At 38.2% G+C, this 21,612-nt stretch overlaps 1 protein-coding gene across 1 annotated transcript in view; it reads left to right on the forward strand.

The window, feature by feature from the left end:
* Positions 1–21,612, forward strand: part of Ctnna3 (catenin alpha 3) — a 1,089,047-nt gene that overhangs the window by 831,519 nt on the left and 235,916 nt on the right. The window contains exon 8 of the mRNA XM_028785890.1: positions 17,173–17,324. Within this exon, the coding sequence (XP_028641723.1) occupies positions 17,173–17,324 (152 nt within the window). The remainder of the gene's footprint in view (positions 1–17,172; positions 17,325–21,612) is intronic.

Consider the following 21,612-nt stretch of genomic DNA (forward strand, 5'->3'; position numbering starts at 1 on the left):
TCTCTCTCTCTCTCTCTCTCTCTCTCTCTCTCTCTCTCTCTCTCTCTGTGTGTGTGTGTGTGTGTGTGTGTGTTGTGCCTATGTGTGCATGTGTAAGTGCAAGTATGTGAGTTTACATATGGAGGCCTTGTATATCACTCCTCAGGTACTTCCATTTTAATTTTTAATTTATTTTGAGACACACTAGGTTGACTAGGCTACCTGACCACAGAGCCTCAGACGTACCTCTCCGTTGCTGGCATTAGAAGCACATACTTCTAGGATCAGCATTTCTACTGGATTTTTATCATGGCTAACGTTCAACCTAACTTCATGATTAATGACACAAGTTATATGTACACCTCCCATGGCAAGAAAGATTTGAAAGAAAACAGCCAATGCCATGAAATGTCACCACCACCTTCACAGTGTCCCCTACTAAAGTAAGGGCACTGAGAGTTAATTTTAATAAGAATGCATCATATCCCATTATTATTACTTCCTCAAACGCCTGGGACTTTTTGCCTGACAGAACTTGGGACAATTATCTTGTCCACTCTGTCCAGATGATGTGCTGACAGGTTATTTTCTGAGCAATAACTTGAGATATGTGACCTGCTGTCCTTGCCAGCAGAAAGCCTGTTTCCTAGTTGACAGCAGCACTCACTCCACAGAGAGCTTGACATTTGTAGCTTTGTAGCCTTTGGGTCAGACACATCTGGATTTGCTTTCTCCAGCTGGAAGGTGGCCTTGACGTTTTGCGTTAGTTTGTTTATTTGTTTGAAAGTTAGATTCTGAGATTGCGTTTCTTTTGCAAATGACATCATGGTTCTGTTGGAGCCTTCTGTCCGTGTCATTAACAACTGTACCTATATAATCACAGCTTGTAAATTCTAATGCCTTCTTCCCCATCTTGTCAGAAAGGCATAGTTAGCTCCATTCAAAATGTAGATAAGATTTCTGAAACTCAATCCTTGGTACAGATCCAATTCCTATTGTTGTCTACAGAGAGATCAGTAACACAATGACTATGTAGATCAGGTGATTCTTTAAGTGCTTGAGGAAAATATGTTGTTCTTATATCTACTAAGTGAATTAAGTCTCATTAATGAATGCTGGAAAAGAGAAATGTCTTCTTGTGAAAAGACTATTAAAATTTAATGTCAACAAATACTTCAGTTCTTCATTTCAGTTACCATTTGATTTTCATATTTCTTTCTGAGGTGGTACATATAGTATTTCATATACATTATATAAGGTGGTTGTTAGAATAATGGAGGCCTTCTTGGTCATAAAAGCCAGTGAAATATTATCAAAAGAAATGGTTAGATTCTGTTTCCTGTTTTGAACTACAGAGAAAATTTAGTAAAGCAATAAGTATATTGTAGATTAGCCAGAAGTTAACTTCCTCTCTCTTATCCATTACTGCAAACATTTTTAAAATGTCTATGATTTGGCTTAATGCCTTAGTTTAGAATGCTATCTCTATTCAAGTGTTTATTTGATCTCTGTCACTTTGTGTGCCTCAACCTCCTTCCCTCCCTCTCTTCTGCATCCCTCCTCTCTTGGATAGGTAACCGATGGGACTCCAGGCTACTTAAACTCTCCACAAATGGGCAGTACCCTCTGAGATTTCTGTTTCATGTCTGGCTTCTTTCATAGGGTTCATAGTTCTTTCTATAAGAATTTGGGACCAATACTGTAATCATCTTGACTGTTTCCTTTTCTACTTCCCTTCATCTGAGCAGTAATCAGCTCTGAAATCTCTATCTCAGAAGCAACTGCTCCTCCTCATTGCCAACATCCTTACTCGGCCCTTCATGAACTGCCTAGCACAGTCGGAGCCTAACACGTTGCTGCTTCAGCTTACCTATCTATTCCATACACTATTGCTATATCCATTATGTTAAATAATGATCCCCCAAGTATCTGCCTCTATGTACGTGTGTGTGTGTGTGTGTGTGAGAGAGAGAGAGAGAGAGAGAGAGAGAGAGAGACAGAGAGACAGAGAGACAGAGACAGAGAGACAGAGAGATAGAGAGAGAACATTTTATTCTATTAAAATGAAACCTAACTACATACTACTAAGGATAAAAGAGTTATTCTATGAAGCGGTGTGAGTTGGGGCCGCCATGCTGGTCCCTTTAGGCTCTTCCCACTGCTGCTATCTCCCTCCCATTTACAGAGCCTCCTGAGACAGTCTCCTGGGAAGTCCGTGGAAAACCACCATGAAAACATCAATTGATTGTCACTAGATGGTAAAATTGCATTTCAAGTATGCTGCAAGGGAAGAAGCTTGAGCACATTAAATTAAAATCTATCTTAATGATAGGGAGTGTTCATAAGGATAAAATGATGATTGTTATTGGATTATTCCCGGTAATCCCCCAAATCTGGTTAAAAACAATCACTTAGCATCATTTTTAGTTGAGGAAAGTTTACTTTCTTAGAAAAATGTCATATGCCCACAGAAGTCTGTTAAAAATGGTCATTCCCCTCCCATAGGAATGAATGGCACTAAAACGAAGTTTTATCTATGATCCTGGAGTCTGTGACTCAGTTTCCCATCAATGGTCCCATCAGAATCATACTATTCATTATTATCAATTAACGGAAGGATTAAGAATGGCCTGTTAACATCACCAACTCATGGAATCTCTGATTTTTATTCTTTCTGACACTTAACATTAAGAGAAATTATCGTCTCATACTCTTCTTTGTAACATTTTAAATGTGAAGTTTAATATTCTTTACTAGTGGAAGTTTCATTGATCTGATATGGATTCTAGGGCAGACAGGAAATTCAGCCTAACATGTAATTAAGGAATTCCTTGTATGGCACCATAATACATAGTTAAACCTTACACCTAAGGCCGTCCTGTAGTGAGCCATGTGTTTGTTTCATCTTCAAAGAAATTTTAATCATGAAAGGTATGATTTATAATACAAACCAACCACTTTACAGCTATGCAAGTTTTACTAGATATAGAATGGCGGGTATTTCTGCTTAATGAGACGAAACTTTGGATATGGGATCTTTAAAATAGAGACAATTATACGTGTCAATTGATAAATATCTATTTAAATGTTTTTCCTTTTGTAGCAGAAAAATATGAATGTACCCATAGGCAGAAAGGGACAGCTGGAGATAGGAAGCCATAGTTCATGCTTAGGAATACACGCATCTCTAGGTGGCTTAAGGATAAAGGACTCTTTAATAAATAAACAGATGGAAGAGAAAAGATCAGATGGATCTAAGAGAATTAAAGTTAAGAAAAGCAAACCTGCTTTTGGACACTTTCTTCATTTTCTGAGCAGCCTTTATGATGACTTGTAGATTTTCAGGGGGTAGAAATAATAAAACTCCCTGTGAGAGGCTCGGCTTGCCTCCGATGCAAGGTTTTCTGCCCACTTTTGCTGATACAGGGGATTTGGTGGTAGCTTTGAGTATCTGGGGTTTTATCCTAATTAATCCTCTTAGCTTCAGAGCTCTGAGCACCAGCCATGCACTGAATGTGCAGTGTGTGCACTGGAGGAGTGGCAACACAGGCTGCAGCAGAACTTCCATGGATAGGAGCAGAAGAGGTTGGAGAACTCACTGTTTTCATGTGGAGTGTCACCCAGCACAGGTTGAGGCAACTGGTTCCCCAAAATCTCTCTGACTTGGACTCCTGGTGAAACTGGACATTGCAGCATTTTAAAAAAAGGAAACTCCAATATTAACTATCAGGCATAAAACTGTACAACTTATGGAATACTTTATTGGTACAAATCAAATACACATGGATGTATGTACACATTACTTTCTTCAGACATCAGTTAAAGCGGTGAATACCTAGCCTAATAGTGGGTTTCTTTTTTTTTTCTTCTTTCCTTTTTTGCTTTTCTTTTTTTCAGTCCAATATAACGAGAACAGGGGAGACTAGTGGAGTCTGATACAGAGCAAAACTTGGGATAGAACTGTAAAACATTCTCCATGGGCCCACTAGTTTAGCAAACTATATAAAATAGGAAACATACAAAGACTAGCAATGTATTTCTATCATATTTGTGGAGACTGAGAAGCATCTCATCAGCATCTAGTCAAGGTCTTATCATTGCATATTGCAAAGCCAGAAATCATCACAGTGGGAAAGAATGTAGACTGGCAGAGGCCACTTTTCCTCTTCTTACACATCCACAATTACTGCCATGGAGATTGTCTTCTCAAGTTCATCCACAGTGACTTCTCTTTGAAAGACCTCACCCTAGGTACCGGTACCTTATATATTTGGAGATTGCATTTCTAACCCATGAACCTTGGATGGAATACTTGCAAACCCTGGAGATTCACCAAACAGTAAATATCTTTATTTTATACTCATAAGAAAGAAAGACTTGCCATCAGTAGGAATAAGTTTGGATAAAGTGGTGACCAACATCTGTGTTGTGATGTAGTTCTTTTTGAACAACATTTGAATTATGGATGTTTTACTTTTTTTTTTCTGGCTTATTTAGAAGGAAGAACAACCTCTCATAGAGATCCAGTAACTGAAAGAAACCGAGGCCCAGAAATGCCCATCAGTAGGAAGAGGAGCAAAAGAACAGAAATCTTAGAATAAGACTTGAGTATGAAGTGGTTTCTGCTAATTAGTTAAATACAAATTAGGAAATTCATGGCACATACCTGTAATCTCAGTACTTGGGTGGTTAGAGGAAGGGTATCTAAACTTCAGAGCAAGTTTCAGACTATCCTGCAATATTGAGGCTTGCAAAACAACAAAATCACAAACACAAAACACGAAAAGGAAAAAAAAACAAAGGCAAAGAGACAAATTAAATATTTCCACAAAAAGTATGAATTTATCCACTTAGCACTTAGTACATACACTAAATGGAAGTCCTATTGTCGCATGGCCTTATGTAGTTGTTCCTTAAGACATAACTCACTATTGACATTAATTTTAAATAACTGGTGTTTTATTTTTATTGAAAGCCGTGCCTAGATCATTAATATATTACCTATGAAATAGGGGAATCCTCTAAGTTTGTTTACATCATGTAAGAAACAGATACAAAGTGAACCTCTTATTCTTCTAGGATTTTGAACTCTGCAAAGGAGGTTCTGATATTGTCTAAACAAAGAATATATTTGGGGGACTGGAGAAATGGCTCAGCAGTTAAGAGCACTGGCTGCTCTTCCAAAGGGTTTTTGTTCCATTACCAACATCTGCATAATTACTCATAACTGTCTATAACCATTGAGCCAGGAATCTACCCTCTTCAGGACTTTGCAGGCAAAGGCGTATATGTGGCATAAAGACATACTTGTGGGCAAAACACACATATATGAAGATATTACAAATAACTTCTGTTATTTGCATATAGGATACCCTACATAGGCCCACATATTAAAACCTTAGTCCTTGTTGGCTTGGTAGGAGAGTAGTGTAACTTGTTATGAATGAAGCCTAATGAGAAGAAATTAGATCATAGAGGATATACATTTGTGGATTCTCCTGAGACATTGTCTACTTCCTGTCCATATATTTGCTTTCTGATTTGCACAAAGCAAACAATTTACTGTACCACTTAATGCCTTGTCAGAGGTCAAAACACAACAGAGTCAAGCAGTTATAGAGCAAAATCTTCCAAACTGTGAAGCAAAACATACTGTTCTGACTTTAAATTGATTACCTCAGGCATTTTATCACCATAACAGAAATATGGTTAATATCTACTCTTATGAATATTGCTTTAGTGTCTTCTTTAGTTGTTCTTGTAAGGGCGGTTGTTTGTTTCTTCTCCCACTGTGATTTAATTTGTTTCTTCTCCCACTGTGATTTAATCAATAATATTGTTAAATTAAAGCTAGTACCGTCATAGAATATATAATATGTAAATAAAATATATAACATTAGCTTAGCTAGTAACTAGCTAAAGTAGAAAAATTATAATATATACTTATGAACTTTCACACTCTGTGAATATAGTTGAAATGGACTATGGTAAGCTAGATGCAACTCTAATTTAGAAGTCTGTAAATTATGTTTCTTATCCTGTTTGTTCTTTAATCAGTGCCTCATTTATTTATATTGTATTGTGGTTATATTTATACCTATCAATAACTGCTACTCCCCTTTCTTTCCCTACAAATCTTCTAAACTACTTCCTCTGTGGCATTCACTGAAGAGAATGAGGTTCTCCACATGAGCACTATTATTCATAATAAATTAAAAAGACAACACATCAGGTTTTCTCATTATACATGCTTTAAAAAGGCTATTCAAATTTCTCTTCATGTTTTCAAAAGTTACACAAATTTTTCTTTAAATTATGTACATCTGTGTGTATGTTTGCATGATGGTATGTGCCCATGAACAGACATATTCATGGCGCCCGCCAGAGGTTGTCAGATCCTCTGGACTTGGACTTACAGGCAGTTGTTAGCTGCCTTGTTAGGGTGCTGGGTACCAAACTCGAGCTCTCTGGAAGAGAAGCTATAACTCTTTGGACTGTCTATAACCCACCAGCTTCCCAATAATGACATGGAGACCTTTAATTAATTATGAAATCTTTAGGCCTTAGCCTAGGTTTGTTCCCAACTAGGTCTTCTATTTAGATTAACCCATTTATATTAATCTATGTTCTGCCATGTGGCTCATTACCTCTCCTCAGTTTCATACATCAGACGTCCTCTGTACCTGGCTGGCACATCTTCCAGGGCCTGACGCTTGCCCAGAGTCTCTTCTCTCCCCAAAAGTCCTACCTATCCTCTTCTGACTCAGCTTTTCCCTTCTAACTCCACTATTGAGCTTGTAGCTCTTTGTTAAACCTATCAGAAGTTGATGGGGGGAGTGTTTACAAGCTATGACCCAGCCATATGAATAACAATACCAAAGTCCAGTCTGCAATCAACTCTCTGTCAGCACAGAAATAAGCATATGAATAGTATGAACACAATTTTTACATAGTGTACAAAAAAAAATCACCCCAACAATCAGTGTGTGCTATTTTCCTTTGAGCCATCTCTCTAACCCTTCAAGTTGCTCTACGAGCATCCCTAAGCACACAGATTTTCACTTGAGAATACCACGTAAGCAACTTATTACTTCATTGTTTCCCAAGAAGGTAGGAGATCAGTCTTCCTCTTAAATGCCATGCCCTGACACTAAGACTTCATAAAATTATGCTTTTTGGCCCCAGTTTTGAGTTAAGATTGATTCCAAATCTATTAGCCTTCTTTCAAAATAACTTGGGGATCTCATTTTTAAGTTGTTTGGTTTCATTTTTAGAACCAGAAAATAAAATGTAGAGCTCAAATCTCCATTTCTGTGGTTACTGAACCGTCATGAACATGTACCTATTTCACTGATTTCCTTTCCTCCTACTGTCTTTCCTGGTCTTCCTTGTATCTCCTTATCTAGCCATTTCCATATGTTCCTGGCCACCAGTTTCTCTAAATGTCTCTCTGCTTTTGAGTAACTGTAGCCAGAGAAGGTAAACACGGTGCATGGTATGAATAGGGAAAATATCTATGCTCACAAAGAACAAATGACCAGTTTGTTCATTTTGCAGAAGAGCTTTATCTCGGTTGCTATCTTTTTTCTTTTTTTTAAATTGGTTATTTTATTTATTTACATTTTAAATGTTATCTCCCTTCCTGGTCTCCCATCCACAAACTACCTATTCCATCCCTCCTACCCACTGCTTCTCTGAGGGTGCCCTCCCACCTCCCCCACCCCCTCACCCACTCCTGCCTCACCATTTATCATTCCCCTATGTTGGGGCATCCAGTCTCCACACGACCAAGGGCCTCCTCTCCCATTGATGCCAGATAAGGCCATCCTCTGCTACATAAGCAGTTGGAGTTATGGATCCCTCCATGTGTACTCTTTGGGTGGTAGTTTAGACTCTGGGAGCTCTGGCTGGTCTGGTTGGCTGATAATGTTGTTCTTCCTATGGGGTTGCAAACTCCTTCAATTTCTTCAGTCCTTCCCCTAACTCCTCCATTGGGGTCCCTGTGCGCAGTCCAATGGTTGGCTGCAAGCATTCTCATCTGTATTGGTTTCCTACTTTACTGGATTCCCTTCAAGAGTTACAGATCTTACCGCAGACTCACAATCATTCCTCTTTAGTTGTCTGCTTGAAAGTATTTGCAAAGTAACCTGTAGAGTTCAACTTCACAAAGGAGGAGAATTTATGGGATAAATAATTATTTTAAAAGCCATTTCAATTGCTATGAATGGAATGTGAGGGAGTTTTCATGTATTCAACTAGTAATAATAAAAGGACTATATCAGTTTCTTACTCAAAATCTTATAGTCAATTTCTACTCGGTATTCTAGAAAAATGCCTATGAATTAAACATATGTGGGTATTTAAACCATATTAATTTAGGTCCCCTGAAGTTTTAAATATTGATTGTAGTTTTACAAAGATTCAAGATAAATGAAGATCAGATACAAGAAAAATGAACTTGTTCCTTAAAATTCTTAGTCTTGTACCTCTGCATATAACAAGTGCCTGTGAAGTACAGGAAATACCTATTACTTCAGAGAATATAATCACAGCTATCAGTGAGATTTAGTCCATAATCTTTTACAGTAATATTAGATTCCATTTAAACATTTAAAGGTTCTTTAAGAATAATGTGTATAAGTTAGAATTGAGGTGCCATATGTTCTTATTATATATCTTGCGTAGTAGGTTTGATATCAGCAGATTTGTAATTTTACAGTACTCAAGGATCAACACTATACAGTAAAGATATTTTTAACTTTTCAAAATGCAAAGTGTGAAAACATTTTTCATTTAGTTCATCTACATTTCTTTTAAGGAGAGTGCGTTTTGCCAGTAAAGCAGAGAATACTGCCAATGAGCAAGAGCTGACGTCCAGTTTCACCACAGTGTTGATCATATTAGAGTCTTGTGATGGGTAGCCATGGCTATCAACTTGGCATAATTTAGAAACATCTAGAACAAATGTTAGGGTTGTCTGTAGGGGGTTTCCAGTGGTCTGACTGAATTGGGAAGATCTACCCTCAAGATGAGCAGCGCTGTTCCATTGCTGACGTCTTGGAATGAGTAAAATGGAGAAAACAAACCCAGCAATGCTCATCACTCTCATTTAAGGATTTAGTTCTTTCTTTCATCCTCAGTAGTCTTGTGTATTTGTATCTTTGAGTGTATTCAATGGAAGGCTGTGTTGATTGGTACAGGCTCCTAGTTAATTGTATCTGTGTTAAAATTCTAACTCTAATATTTGCCTGAAGAAAATGTTGAAACAACTTTTTAAAGGAGCTGGCCATAAGAGAAAATATGTACATTTAGGGACAGAAATATTTTATCATTATTATTTTAAACTTTATTATTTACAATCATAAGTAAAAAAAAAATAACACAGAGAAATAAACAGACGTGGAGAAAAATGTTATTTCACACATATCTGACATATTAGTATTAGCAGCTCCAGAAGATTGGCTTGCCTAGTACACCTGGAGACATGATTTAGGGTATTGATCATGGAGAGTTTTGTAGATGGATTTATATATAAACTTATTTGAATGATAAGCAACAAATTAATATATTCTCAGGGTGGAAGAATGGCTCTATTTTTTTTTCTCAAGCATAAAAACCAAGACAAGGAAAGCTGGACTTTGAAGACTTGGAACTGACATTTCATGTTCTTCCAAGAAATCCCCAAAAAGCTGCTTCCCTCATTCTGATTAGAAAAAGTTCCACTTCCTCTTCTAAATCTTTCCTCCCATATTTTCTGCCTCAGTTTGTATGAAATGCCTTTCTTTAAGACTTGGCTTACTGCCGCGGTAGTTGACTCTCTGGCCCAATAAACTGCCAAACCTTTCCCCTCTTCTCATCCCTTTTTTCCTGTTTACTTCTGAGGAGAGAAACTGCGGAGATGAAGGATTGAATTGGAACAAGACATGACATAGTAGATGAATCTCAAGAGGGAAATTTAATCTAACATTAAGGACAAAGAATATATAAAAGATCAAAGTAATTCTTAACCTACAGCAGTAAAATTCTATCAACTACTGTAGATGCAGATGATGTTCAAGAGAGGCTGACAGAAGATGGGTGTTATTTCAGTGTTAGGTTGTCATGTGCATGTGGTCCCGTGTTTGGTCCCCCAAGGAGCTAGGGCCATGGCTCAAAGAGGCAGAGGCACAGAAATTTGATCGTGTTCACTCCACTCTGGTACCAGGTGGAGTCGGGCTGTATAAAACCATGGGACTTCGCCCTGGGGGTGGGAGAGCACAGTCTGAGGTCCTTCTAGGAGTCAGGGGTCTTGGCTTGGGGGTCCCCAGGCCAAAAGGCAGCCAGGAACCTGTTGGTTCTCAGGCCCTTGAGCTCTCAGGCTCCTCTGAGAGGCTGCAGAAGGGTTGAGACCAAAGTAGGGTCATATGAGCTGGTGGCCCACAGCTTGCTTGCTTGGGTTGCTGGGCCTCTGTGGCTGGAAACTTAGAGAGGTCATCTGTGGGAGATTAGACAGCTCAGTAGTTGAAAATCTCCACAGTTCCCTACGGTTGCGGGTCCCAAAGAAGAGAAATAGGCTATGATCTTAAGATATTTATTGTCATGGTGGAAAATGGATGAAATTATACCCTGATATTTTCAGAGTGGGCCTGAGGTTAAATAACTTTTGCAAGGAGGATGGTCTGAGAAAAAAATGTTTAATTGACTATGCCCTCTGGTCTTTAGGTATCTCATTAATATGGAGATCTGTCTTGAGGCTCTGTGGCCTGTAGTCATACCCTCTGCCTGTGGAGGGGCTACGTGCCTGAAAGGCATGATGGAGATCTGTGGCCTCATGTCAAGAGCCTGTGCCAGGAGCCTGGAGTCTGGAAGCATGGCGAAATTGATGCCATCCCTTAGGATTACCTGGGGCCTCTGGTGATTTCTAGCTGGTACTCGACCAGAAACCATGCTTTCCTTTCACAGTCCTACATGTCAGGTATTGAGGGCAGGGCACAGCTAAAGAATGTGGCCCAGGATGTCAATTCATAGATAAGCTCTCCAAAAATATATACATGTATTTTCCAATTTAATTTGATTGTTTGTATAGTGTGTATGTGTGTATATGTGTGTGTGAATATGTGCATGTATGTGTGTGCATGTATGTCTGAGTATGTGTGTGTGTGTGTGTGTGTGTATAAAGTGGGCCAAAGATAGGCATGCATATGTGTGAAAGCCAGAGATCAACGTGTTATTTGTAAGGAGTCATTCTTGTGTATTCAGTGAGACATGGTTTTTCATTGAGGCCTGGAGCTCACTGAATAGCTTAGTCTGACTGGCCAACAAGCCTCAGGGGTTCCCACAACCTCTGCCTCCACAGCTGTGAGGTCACAGCCTGTACCATTGAGTTCATATTTGTATCTGTATGCTGGGATCGCACTTGTGTTCTCGTATTTGAATAGCAAATATTTTACAGACAGTACTATCTCATTACTCCTTGTATAAATGGGATCATAGCAGGGCTAAATTGATGGAGGGTAGTGTCAATGTACAATGTACATTATTTTGTGCAGTGTCTGGACATCAGAAATCCATGGGACCCTTAGCTAGATACCTCTTGCTTATGTTCACCGTTAATATTTAGTGAAGCTATCACCTTCATCTCCTGAAGGGTCATGCTAGTCTTCTAACTGTTACTTGAATCCGTTCACACTTGCTGGCTGTTTCCTAGCAGTTCTAGTTCTAGGTAATGCTGGACTCCCCATCAACTGTTGATAAGATGGGGATTAGGTCCCTAGATCAGGTGATATGAAGGAAAGAGTGACCAAGACAAAAACTACAACATCTTGTTAACCTGTTTTTAAAAACTAGGTCATACCCATCACTTCTGCTCCATTTACTGAGCCTGCCAGTGGTACAACACAGGGATTGAGAACTCAATGATTTGGGTACCAAGAAGAGCATTATGGTTCCCGTTGAAGACATGTTAGCACAGCTCATAAAAATTTAAAATGGTGTATTCAGAGTAGTTTTACGGTAAAGAAGTTACTATTAATAATATGAATGTTAGAAAACATTAACTCAGAAGAAAAAAATTAGCAGGCAACTTTTTACCCTTAGAAACCAAGTGATATATTATACAGAAAACTTATTAAGTTTTCCTTGCCAGCCACTTGAAATATTGTCCATCTTCTTTTAAGATGTTTTGAAATTTTTAATCATGTGTATACATGTGTATCTGTATATGTGCATGGAAGTACAGGTGATGGTACAGACCAGGAGAAGACATTAGATCTCCTGGGACTGGAGTTATAGGAGGCTGTGCTACACCCAATATGAGTGCTGGGAAATAAACTCAGGTCTTCTGCAAGAACAGGTCATGCTCTAATTTGCTGAGTCATCATTTTAGCTTCTCACTATCTCAATTTTCAAATCACATAAAACAGTGACTGTGATATAAATAAAAAGGGATTTGAGGAAAGTTTAAAATATATAAGTTTTTCATATCCAGAGGTATTTAGTTGCTCTAAAATAATTAAAGTGTTTGTTAATAATAACATATGGCTTAAACTTGAAAAATGTCAAAGTGTCAGCTTAGAGAATGAGTCAGTTTCTGTCACTGGAGGCATTCAAAAATATATGCTCAGCCTATTAAGTAATCAGAATTTTATATGTAATAAAATATCTCTGTAAGAGTCTAAGGGCATAATTATCAAATCCATTAAGCCGTATCTTGGGCTACAGATGGTTTAAAGGTTAAAAGTGCATGTTGTTCTTGCAGATGACGAAAATGTGGCTCCACATCAGGCAATGCACAGCTGCCTATCAGTCTTGTTTCCAGGAGATCCAATGGCCTCCATAGATACTTGGTCTTTTATGAAACACACAGACACACAGATGCACACACAGACACACACACACACACATACATACACACACACTTTTTTTAAAATCTTAAAAGATCTATGTTTATAAGCCCTTCCTTTCTTTTACTTCTTCGTTTGAGGGCCTGGTCCAGCTGCTTAAAAGGCAAAAGCAGAAATTGTAAGGACAGAATTGCTGTTCCTGTTAACGATGGAGCCTGTCCTAAGTGATCAGAGCTAGTCCGAACTCCATGACACAATCTCTAAAAAGGGGCAAGATGTTCTCCCATTATGGATTTGGAGACTGTATATTTTTGGAGACTTCAAACAACTCCGTGTTACAAGATCTGTATTAAATCTATAAATATTAAATGAATATGAACTATAACATTTGTGTTAAATAAAATGGAAATAAAGGGTATGAAGTAATTACCGAAGGCATTCTATGATTAGCTGTACTTTCTGTTATAAATCACCCCACCCCCAGCTGCAGAGGCAGAGCATAATGAGGTAGAGGCTTAGCTCTACATGAATTTTCAAAGGCCAACTTCTGTACATTAGTAATCTTCAAAGACAGAAGTGTAATTATAAATATTTTAATGTGAGTTTATCCGTGACTGACAACATGAATTGGTGACGTCATTTCTAAGCATCACTTAGAATGAGTCTGAATTCTTTTCTGACCCATTTAATTAGTAATTATGCACCCTCATCTACTTTCAAATGCACATAATAAATTTAGCAAGGATTAGGAAGGGATAAAATATTCTTGGGTTACTACCAGAGAGAGGTTCAAGGCTTAGTAGAATTTGGCTCCATAGGTCTGTTCAACCTCATTGTCAGGAAATTAACATTAATTTCCCCAGGAGCATTACAGTTTAGGAGCCTCAAGGATTTTACTTATTAAAAGGAGACAGTGAAGATGTAGGGTTCAAAGGGCAGGCTCCAGAGTCTCAATTACCTGCCCTTCACTGATTGGCTCTATGACCTCAGTTTCTTCATCAGTTAAATCAGGGCAGTAATAGTCTCCAACTTCTAAAGCTTTTGTGAGGATTGCATTAGGCATGTAGGTAAAATGTTCCAGATAGTACTAAGCCCTCATCATGGGCTAGGAGAAGGCTGGGACCCAAGTAAGGCACAAAACAATAGCCATAGGTCCTTCTACTTCTAAATGAAAATGCGGAGGCAAAGGCAAGAAAATTCCCTGGAAGTTTATGGGTCAGTTGCCTAATGCACTGAGCAGAAATGGATAAGAGAGACGCTGTCTCGAGTAAGTGCAAGTTGAGAACCAAAACCTGAGGTTGTCTTCTGCTCTTCACACAATGAAAGCTAGCTGTCATTCTACATATTCTGAACACAGTGAAGAGAGAAAGCACAGATTTCCAAAAAAAAAAAAAAAAGTCTAGAATGGGTTTAGAACTTGGTGTATGGAGTAGACAGGATCCTTTGTTTGAAGCAACTGAGATGTTGCACTCAAGTTGACCTTTCTTTCATAAATCAACACTTGAAAATTCAGAAGTATATCTTTTTTAACATTTCAATTGATTGGAAAGAATTTATTTAACATATACCTCCATTTGATGAATGATTGAGAAGCATATATTTGTTATGTCATTTGCTTTGTGTGTGTGTGTGTGTGTGTGTGTGTGTGTGTATGTGTGTGAATGTACATGTGTTCATATGTGGAGTGCTTGTATTGAGTATGTGTGAGTTTGTATGTATGTGTGTGTATAAATGTGTGTGTGTGTGTGTGAAGGTCAGAAGACAATTAGTAGTAGTGAATTCTCTGCTTCTAATATGTGGGTCCCAGGACTCTTCCTGCTTGGCAGTAAGCACCATTTCCCACTGAGCCATCTTGCCAGACCTACGTTTTCTTAAAACCCAGGTAGATTACAGATTTAAGATAGACTTTTTTTTTTATTCCTATATTGTCTTTAAGCGGTTAAATATAATATATTCACTTTTTATTTCCTTGAAAGTATTAAAAACAATAATGGTAACTGGTTTGATCTAAGCAACTACATGACTATGGTATAGGTAAAGCACAGAGACAGATGAGCTTTAAGTTAACGGAAGAAAGATGCATTGCTCACTCAGGAAAAGGTTGAAATCCCCATCTGTTCTTTCAGAATAGAAAGAGAGACAATGGGGACAGCTTTGCTGTTTGAGAGATGCCAACAGATTGAAAGTGTCAATCGAGACTTAATGTGTTGTCTGCATGTTGATAAAAGAGTTTTGAGGGAGGAGGGTGTTGGAAATTTTGTTCAACAGATGGTAACAGTTTTTGAGAGCACAGTGCTTGGTACTCTACTGTGTATTTAAGGTGAACGAAGGACGCTAATGGAGCTAGAAGTCATTTGTTTACCGTAGTGACTTGGGTTGGTGGGGGAGGGTGTTCACAACTAGAACCTGAAGGAGGTATGAAATAGCTAGACATGGTTTTAATGAGTTTCCACCTCTCTCCATACTCAAAATGAATGAATAAATAACAAATAAATATTCACTCATTCAGTATATGTGAATCCTTCTAGAAGCCTGCACAAATATGTTTGGATATACCTCTGAAATGAACAAAACCTAAATCATATGGAAATCCAAGCAGTGTAGTATTGTCCCCATACTTTTGCTTGACTGTTGTATATTTTATTCATTCATTTCTTCAGCCACTCAACTCAGTAAAATACGTATCAAGTACCTGCCAGGGTAGGCAGCTAAAATACAAACAGAAAAAGGTTTCAAGAAGTCATCGAAAACTTAAAATCACCGTAATGGCATATCATATTTGGGAAAACAACTTCCTGATTGGTGATTTTGTGTCAAAGCTTCTTTTTCTTTAGAGTAAGAAGTAATTTCATTAAGATTGATTAGCCTAGAGAATGGGCATGATTTCTACAGGTCCTACAAGGAATAGGACCACAGAATGGGCTTAAGAAGGAGGTGATGATAGCTAGAGGTAGTAGAATTATAATCTGGCATTGGATTTAGGATATAATTAGATGGTGAAGTATATTACACTTGAAATTTGAATACAGATCATGAAGAGGTCAGAGAAAATACTTGGCTTATTATTCATTTACCTGTTTCCAATGGGTGACTGGGTAAAAGTTATGGCTGGTCCTGTCCAAAGCTTTGTTGAAACCTAATCTTCATTAAGAGATCTTAAGCGAAAGATTCCAATGAAACCTTCAAGAGATCAATACTGTCCTCATAAACAGATTTATCCATTAATACATTCATTAATCGATTTGACTACTAATGGATTATCCCAAGAGTAGGTTTGGCTATGTCTCACTCACATTCCCTGTCTCTCAGCATAATAATGTATGCTTTGAGTCATCTCAAGATGCTACCAGTAAGAAGGTTTGCAGAGTCAAGAGATATTATGTCCCTTTGGAGGTAGAGCTACAACTGATTTTGAGCTGTCTGATGTGAGTGTTAAGAATCAAATCCTGGTCTACTGAAAAGAAGAAATAGTTCTTGTTCCTAACAGCAAAGCCATTTCTTTAGCCCTATTTAACTTACATTTAAAGTTGAAGACATTTTTATTTCATACTTATTTTAATGCCTTAACTTAAAAAGCAACAGTAGCAATCATCTAGAGATTGACCTAAGAAGATTCTCCCTTGTGCATAGTTGGTATTCTACTGTTTCTGAGCTAGGGTGCATAAGATGCTGTCATGTTATTTTTTTGTTATGGAGAAAAATCTTACCCAAAGAACATTCATATCACTTTTATTATTCTTGTGAGATAAAATTAGTATAGAGGACTACATATTCTCCTATTTAGCAACTCAGAAACTTTGTTACTCGTTTCAATTTTTAATGGCATTGACTTATATGTGACTGCTTATGCAAATCATACCATACAGGTGGAGCTCAGAAGAAAGAAAGTCTAGAGGAGTTAGTTGTCTCCTTCTGTCTGTGGAACCCAGATACCCAATGTATCTTGTCAGGATAGGCAGCAAGAAATTTCCCTGCTGAGCCAAGTTGTGGGGCAGGTGTTCTCTTTCTTTAAATATCTTTATGGTCATTATCCCAAATATTTTCCACATCAAGTCAAGTTTTCAATTTCCTGAGCTTCATACTCAATAGCTTTAGAAACCAAAAAGGCTCTTAAGCTTTATCCAGATCAGCAGGACATAAAAAAAAGAATATTTTATATTTCTATAACTATGTTCTTCATTGTCTTTGATTGCCTTTATTTTCTAGAGGTCAAAATAACTCTGCCATAATGTTTGATTCTCTTTAGTAAAAATATTTTTCTAAAAAAACCTAGCAGTGAGGTATTCACTTAAAATACAATTGTGCATTTCCGGGAAGCTGTAGGAATCCAGAGATACAAAGGATATAATCTCTTTATTACTTATTTTCATAGTGATCCCGGAGTTTGTGACACAAGTGAATGTTGCCCTGGATGCTTTAAGCAAGAACTCGCTTACTGCGGTTGATGATAATCAATTTGTGGACATCTCAAAGAAGATCTATGACACAATCCATGATATCAGGTGTTCAGTCATGATGATCCGGGTAAGCCCACTTCCCTTCTTGTTGACTAATTTCAGAATTTCTCACCATCTGGAATGCCTGGAAGGAGGCCAAGGAATGTTTGCTTTCTGTGGACTAACATCAGTTCTGAAATCTGCCAGTACTTCAAAATCCCAGTGTTTCTCCAAAGCCAGATCTAGTGTCATTTGACTTACATATTTGGTTATAACTCAGGCAAAGAGGGCACATTAACCCATAGCATATGGAGAGATGAGAAGCTTCATTTTATACAGGTGTCTCATAGCATGATCAAGAGCCAAAAAAAAAAAAGAGAGAAAAAAGAAAAACCCACTCAGAAATAACATGCTTGCTTGCCCTGACAAGCAAGGATAGATCTCACTGCTTAAACAAGGTATTTCTGTGGCCAACTCCCACTCCCTCTTCCTAGACCATAGACTCACACAACATTCTGCAAGAAATCTGACTTCTAAAGCTGATAGGAACAACAAGCCTTTTAAACCTTCCAATCTGAGATTACTTTATTTGAGTGAAAAAAAAAAAAAAAAGCAAAACAGCTCTTTCCCAACGGTGTGACTAAATCATTGGTTGTGGATACAATGCATATACAGAGCCCCAAGTTGTTTGCTTTAATTTGGATGTTAATCTGTATTTTTAAGACATTATTAAACTAAGTTATTTTTTTAAAAAATGCTTATATAAGGAAAGGAAAGAACTTTTTCTCATGACAGTTCAACTGGAGGTGGCAAGAGAGAGGTATGAAATTCTTTTCTCCCTAGTGTGGGAACAAGATGCCTTAGAAAGTGAGGCCAGGGTGTTAAGGAAATCTCTGCAGGGTTAGTATGAGTCAGTATGGGTGTTGATCCTGCTGCTGAACTCTTGATGCTCTGTAGAACACAGCTCAGAATTATTTCAGCCGAGGTGAACAAAATCTTGGGATTTACCCAGCTGTTCATCTTTGATTAACTGCTGCACTAAGGGCTATTTACCTGGGCCTCCTGCTCAAAACCAATGAAGCAGCTCGCATCAAATAAAGGAATACTGGACAGGGCAGTGGATGTGTACAGTAAGGAGGATTCAGTAGGATGTATGAGAAAAGTATGTAGGCACGAATATAGTTCATAGGAATTAGCTCTGCCAAACACGGAAGAAGGAAGTAGATGAGACTATATGGATAGCTTATTGAAAGTGTCTGTGTGTGAGGCCCAAATGTCATAGCTTACTCTGAACAGTCTACACAGTGGAGACATCTGTGAGCCTTGTCAGAAGACATTCTAAAGCCTACCAGAACAAATGGAAGGATTGTAAGAAAAAGACTAACGGGGTGGATGTATTGGACCTAGAACTTGGGACTTGGGGACTTGCTGAAAGTAAACAAAGCAATGCGTATCACAGCGAGAGCCTCCAGATCTATACAGAGTTCCCAATGATAATGGTTAGTCTTAAGAATTTGTGCCTTTACAGCATTACAGTAGAAAGAATACTTCTAATCTTGAAGTCTGCCCTTGTCCTAGCCTAACAGTGTGTGCAGTATGACATTTTCATGGTGTGTCCGGTATTCAAAATGACTATTAGTCAATCATGACGGTAAGAAGCTGACTCTACAGGGTGTCTACTCTTTGAGGTTCAGAAGCTCAGATGAGTTCCATGCAGTTCTTAATTTACAATATCTTTAGCTTAATGATGCTTTTACTGGGATTCCTCAAAGCTGAGGACCACCTGTATTGATGGGGAGCCTACCAAGATTTGGTTGTGTGATTGGATGTCTGATACTATAATACTACTGTGTCCAAAGATATCATTCTAAACATGAGAATGCCCTTGAAGCAGATTTTTTCTTCACCTTACCTATTTGCAATTGAGTAAAGCATGAAGGATATATGGATCCCAGACGCAAAAGCTATATTGTATAATAATATACAAACTTCACAAAATAGTCTCATTATGATCCAACACAAAAGTTCAACCATGTCTGCAAGGATGTTTGGTAAAAACAAATGTTTACTAACATGCAGACTCTAGGATAGAGGAGCCACGTTTTCTTCAAGTTTGTCTAGGGATGAAAAAAATAAATAAACCTTATAACCCCTTTTAGTAGATGTTCCAGTATTTATTTTTTCTTATTTTCTATATCTCTTATATATAGTAAATCAAATTACCTTGCTGTTATTTCTACATGTTCTTCCCAATCAGAGGTCCTGTCTGGGGCAGGAGAATAATTCGTTGTAATTATAGTTTACAAGGAAGTAATTTTCCTCTATAACCATTTGTTTTTTTTTTTAATCAAGGTAAATAATTCTATTTCTGTTAACTTGTCCTTGTTTAATCTTCAACTAGCTTTTTCATTTCTTTGGGGGATACTGGAAGGAAAGGTTTATAGTTCCAGGTAATGAGTCATCCCTGAGGGTAGTCAGGGCAAGAACTCAAATAGAACAGAAGCTGAAAGCAGGAGCTGCTACAGAGGCCACAGAGAGGTGCTGCCTACTGCCTTGTTCCCATGGCTTGTTCTGCCTGCTTTCTGAGACTATCGCAAATATATTCTAATTAAATCCCCTCTTAAGTCAAATAAAATAGTTATTATTTTAGGCAATTTAAAATGCTGTTTCACTTCTCTTGGCTTATGTTCCCCAATTTCAGACTCAAGAACCATTGGACTAAGGAAAAACTTTTACTATTACTCTTGGGCCTAAGTTCTCATTCAATTAGACCACTTACTCAATTTGTCTGGTTGCTTTCCAAGTTGATTCTTTCCCACAGCAACTTACCGCCAGCTAGACGTATGAAATGTTGAGTTTATTTCCTTCATGTACATTATTAATAAAATATGCCCAAATATTGACCGTTTTCTCCAAGAATCCAATCACCCCCCCTTATTCCCTTATTTATTTTCCTCTGCGCAGCCAATTGTTTAAAAACAGTTTAATATTAAAATCACAATTTCCTCCAAGTTCTTTGAGGCTTGAGATTTCTGTTAACCCTTCATGGTCCTAATCTCTAACCTCTCCAACTCCGTTTTCTTTTTTTTTTGTTTTAATTTGTTTCTATTAATCATTTTGTTTATATTTCAAATGTGATTCCCCCTTCCTAGTCTCCCCTCCATGAAACCTCTACCCCTTCTGCCTCTCCTTTGCCTTGAATAGGGTGCTCCCCCACCCATCTACCCATTCCTGCCTCAGCCCTCTAACATCCATCCCCCCTTCCTGGGGCATCAAGCCTCCACAGGACCAAGTGCCTCCCCTCCCACCGATGCCAGATAAGGCAATCCTCTGCTACATATATAGCAGGAACCATGGACCAGCCCATGTAGATTCTTTACCAACTTTTTTTTCTATCCTTCCCTTTCCTGAGAACCTCCATTCTCCTAGATGTTCCCATTTTCACCTTTTCTTCTGCAGATCAAACTACTTCTATTTATGTTATTTATTTCCAAACTTTATACTCTTACCCTGGCGTTTTGGTAATAGGTTTCCTTGGTTACTATGACTGGTACAGTACAAGGATGTTGTTTTCATCATCCAAGAGCATTCTTAACCATTTGATCAACAGGTAAAGCAAAGCTGTTGAATATTCTTGAGCATATTCTTTAGTTACCCTATATCTTACACAGTAGCTTTAGAGACTGAGCCAATGTTAAAAATCTATCGTTTATTCCTTCATTTGTTTTAAGTTTAGTTTATATGGCCACATTTTAAAGAGTCTTGGGATTCCAAATGAGATTTTATAAAATGTGTGAAAGTCAGCTGAAAAATGGCCTTCAATTTGGAGTTAATATTATAAACATTATAAACTTGTGTGATAATGTTGGATCACCGATGATGTCCAGTTAGGTCTCCAGTTTTTATGTGACACTGTCATCTCTGGGCCTTCAGGCACTTCTCGAGTTCTATGTCACTTCTACCCACTGTGTTTCTTTCCATAGTGCCGGCACTAATGACACCAGTTCCCCGCCAACCCCAGAGAACTGTTCTTTTACTCCACTGGAGTAACTGCTATCAAATGTGAGCTTCCTCAGGCTTTGTAGCTCCTTTGTTGACTGTAGAGCATCCTTTTTCCTCACCATTTGGGATTGATTAAGCACACTGAGAATGAACACCTTTTCAGTTCTCACCACTGAACAGATGTCCCGAAGTCACTTACTCATCCCGCTCTTCACTCCAAAAGCATCTGACCAGGGATTCCCAGTTGAAACATTGCCCCTTTGGGAGATGTCACGACTGCATTACTGTGTCAGGATCAGTTTATAAAGAAACCAGTTAGCAGGGAACCTCCTAAGGGAACTCAGCAAAAGACGTGTTTTAAAAAGTGACTTTAA

Source organism: Grammomys surdaster, unplaced genomic scaffold (genome assembly GCF_004785775.1).
Source record: "Grammomys surdaster isolate TR1022 unplaced genomic scaffold, NIH_TR_1.0 125363, whole genome shotgun sequence".
NCBI lineage: Eukaryota > Metazoa > Chordata > Mammalia > Rodentia > Muridae > Grammomys > Grammomys surdaster.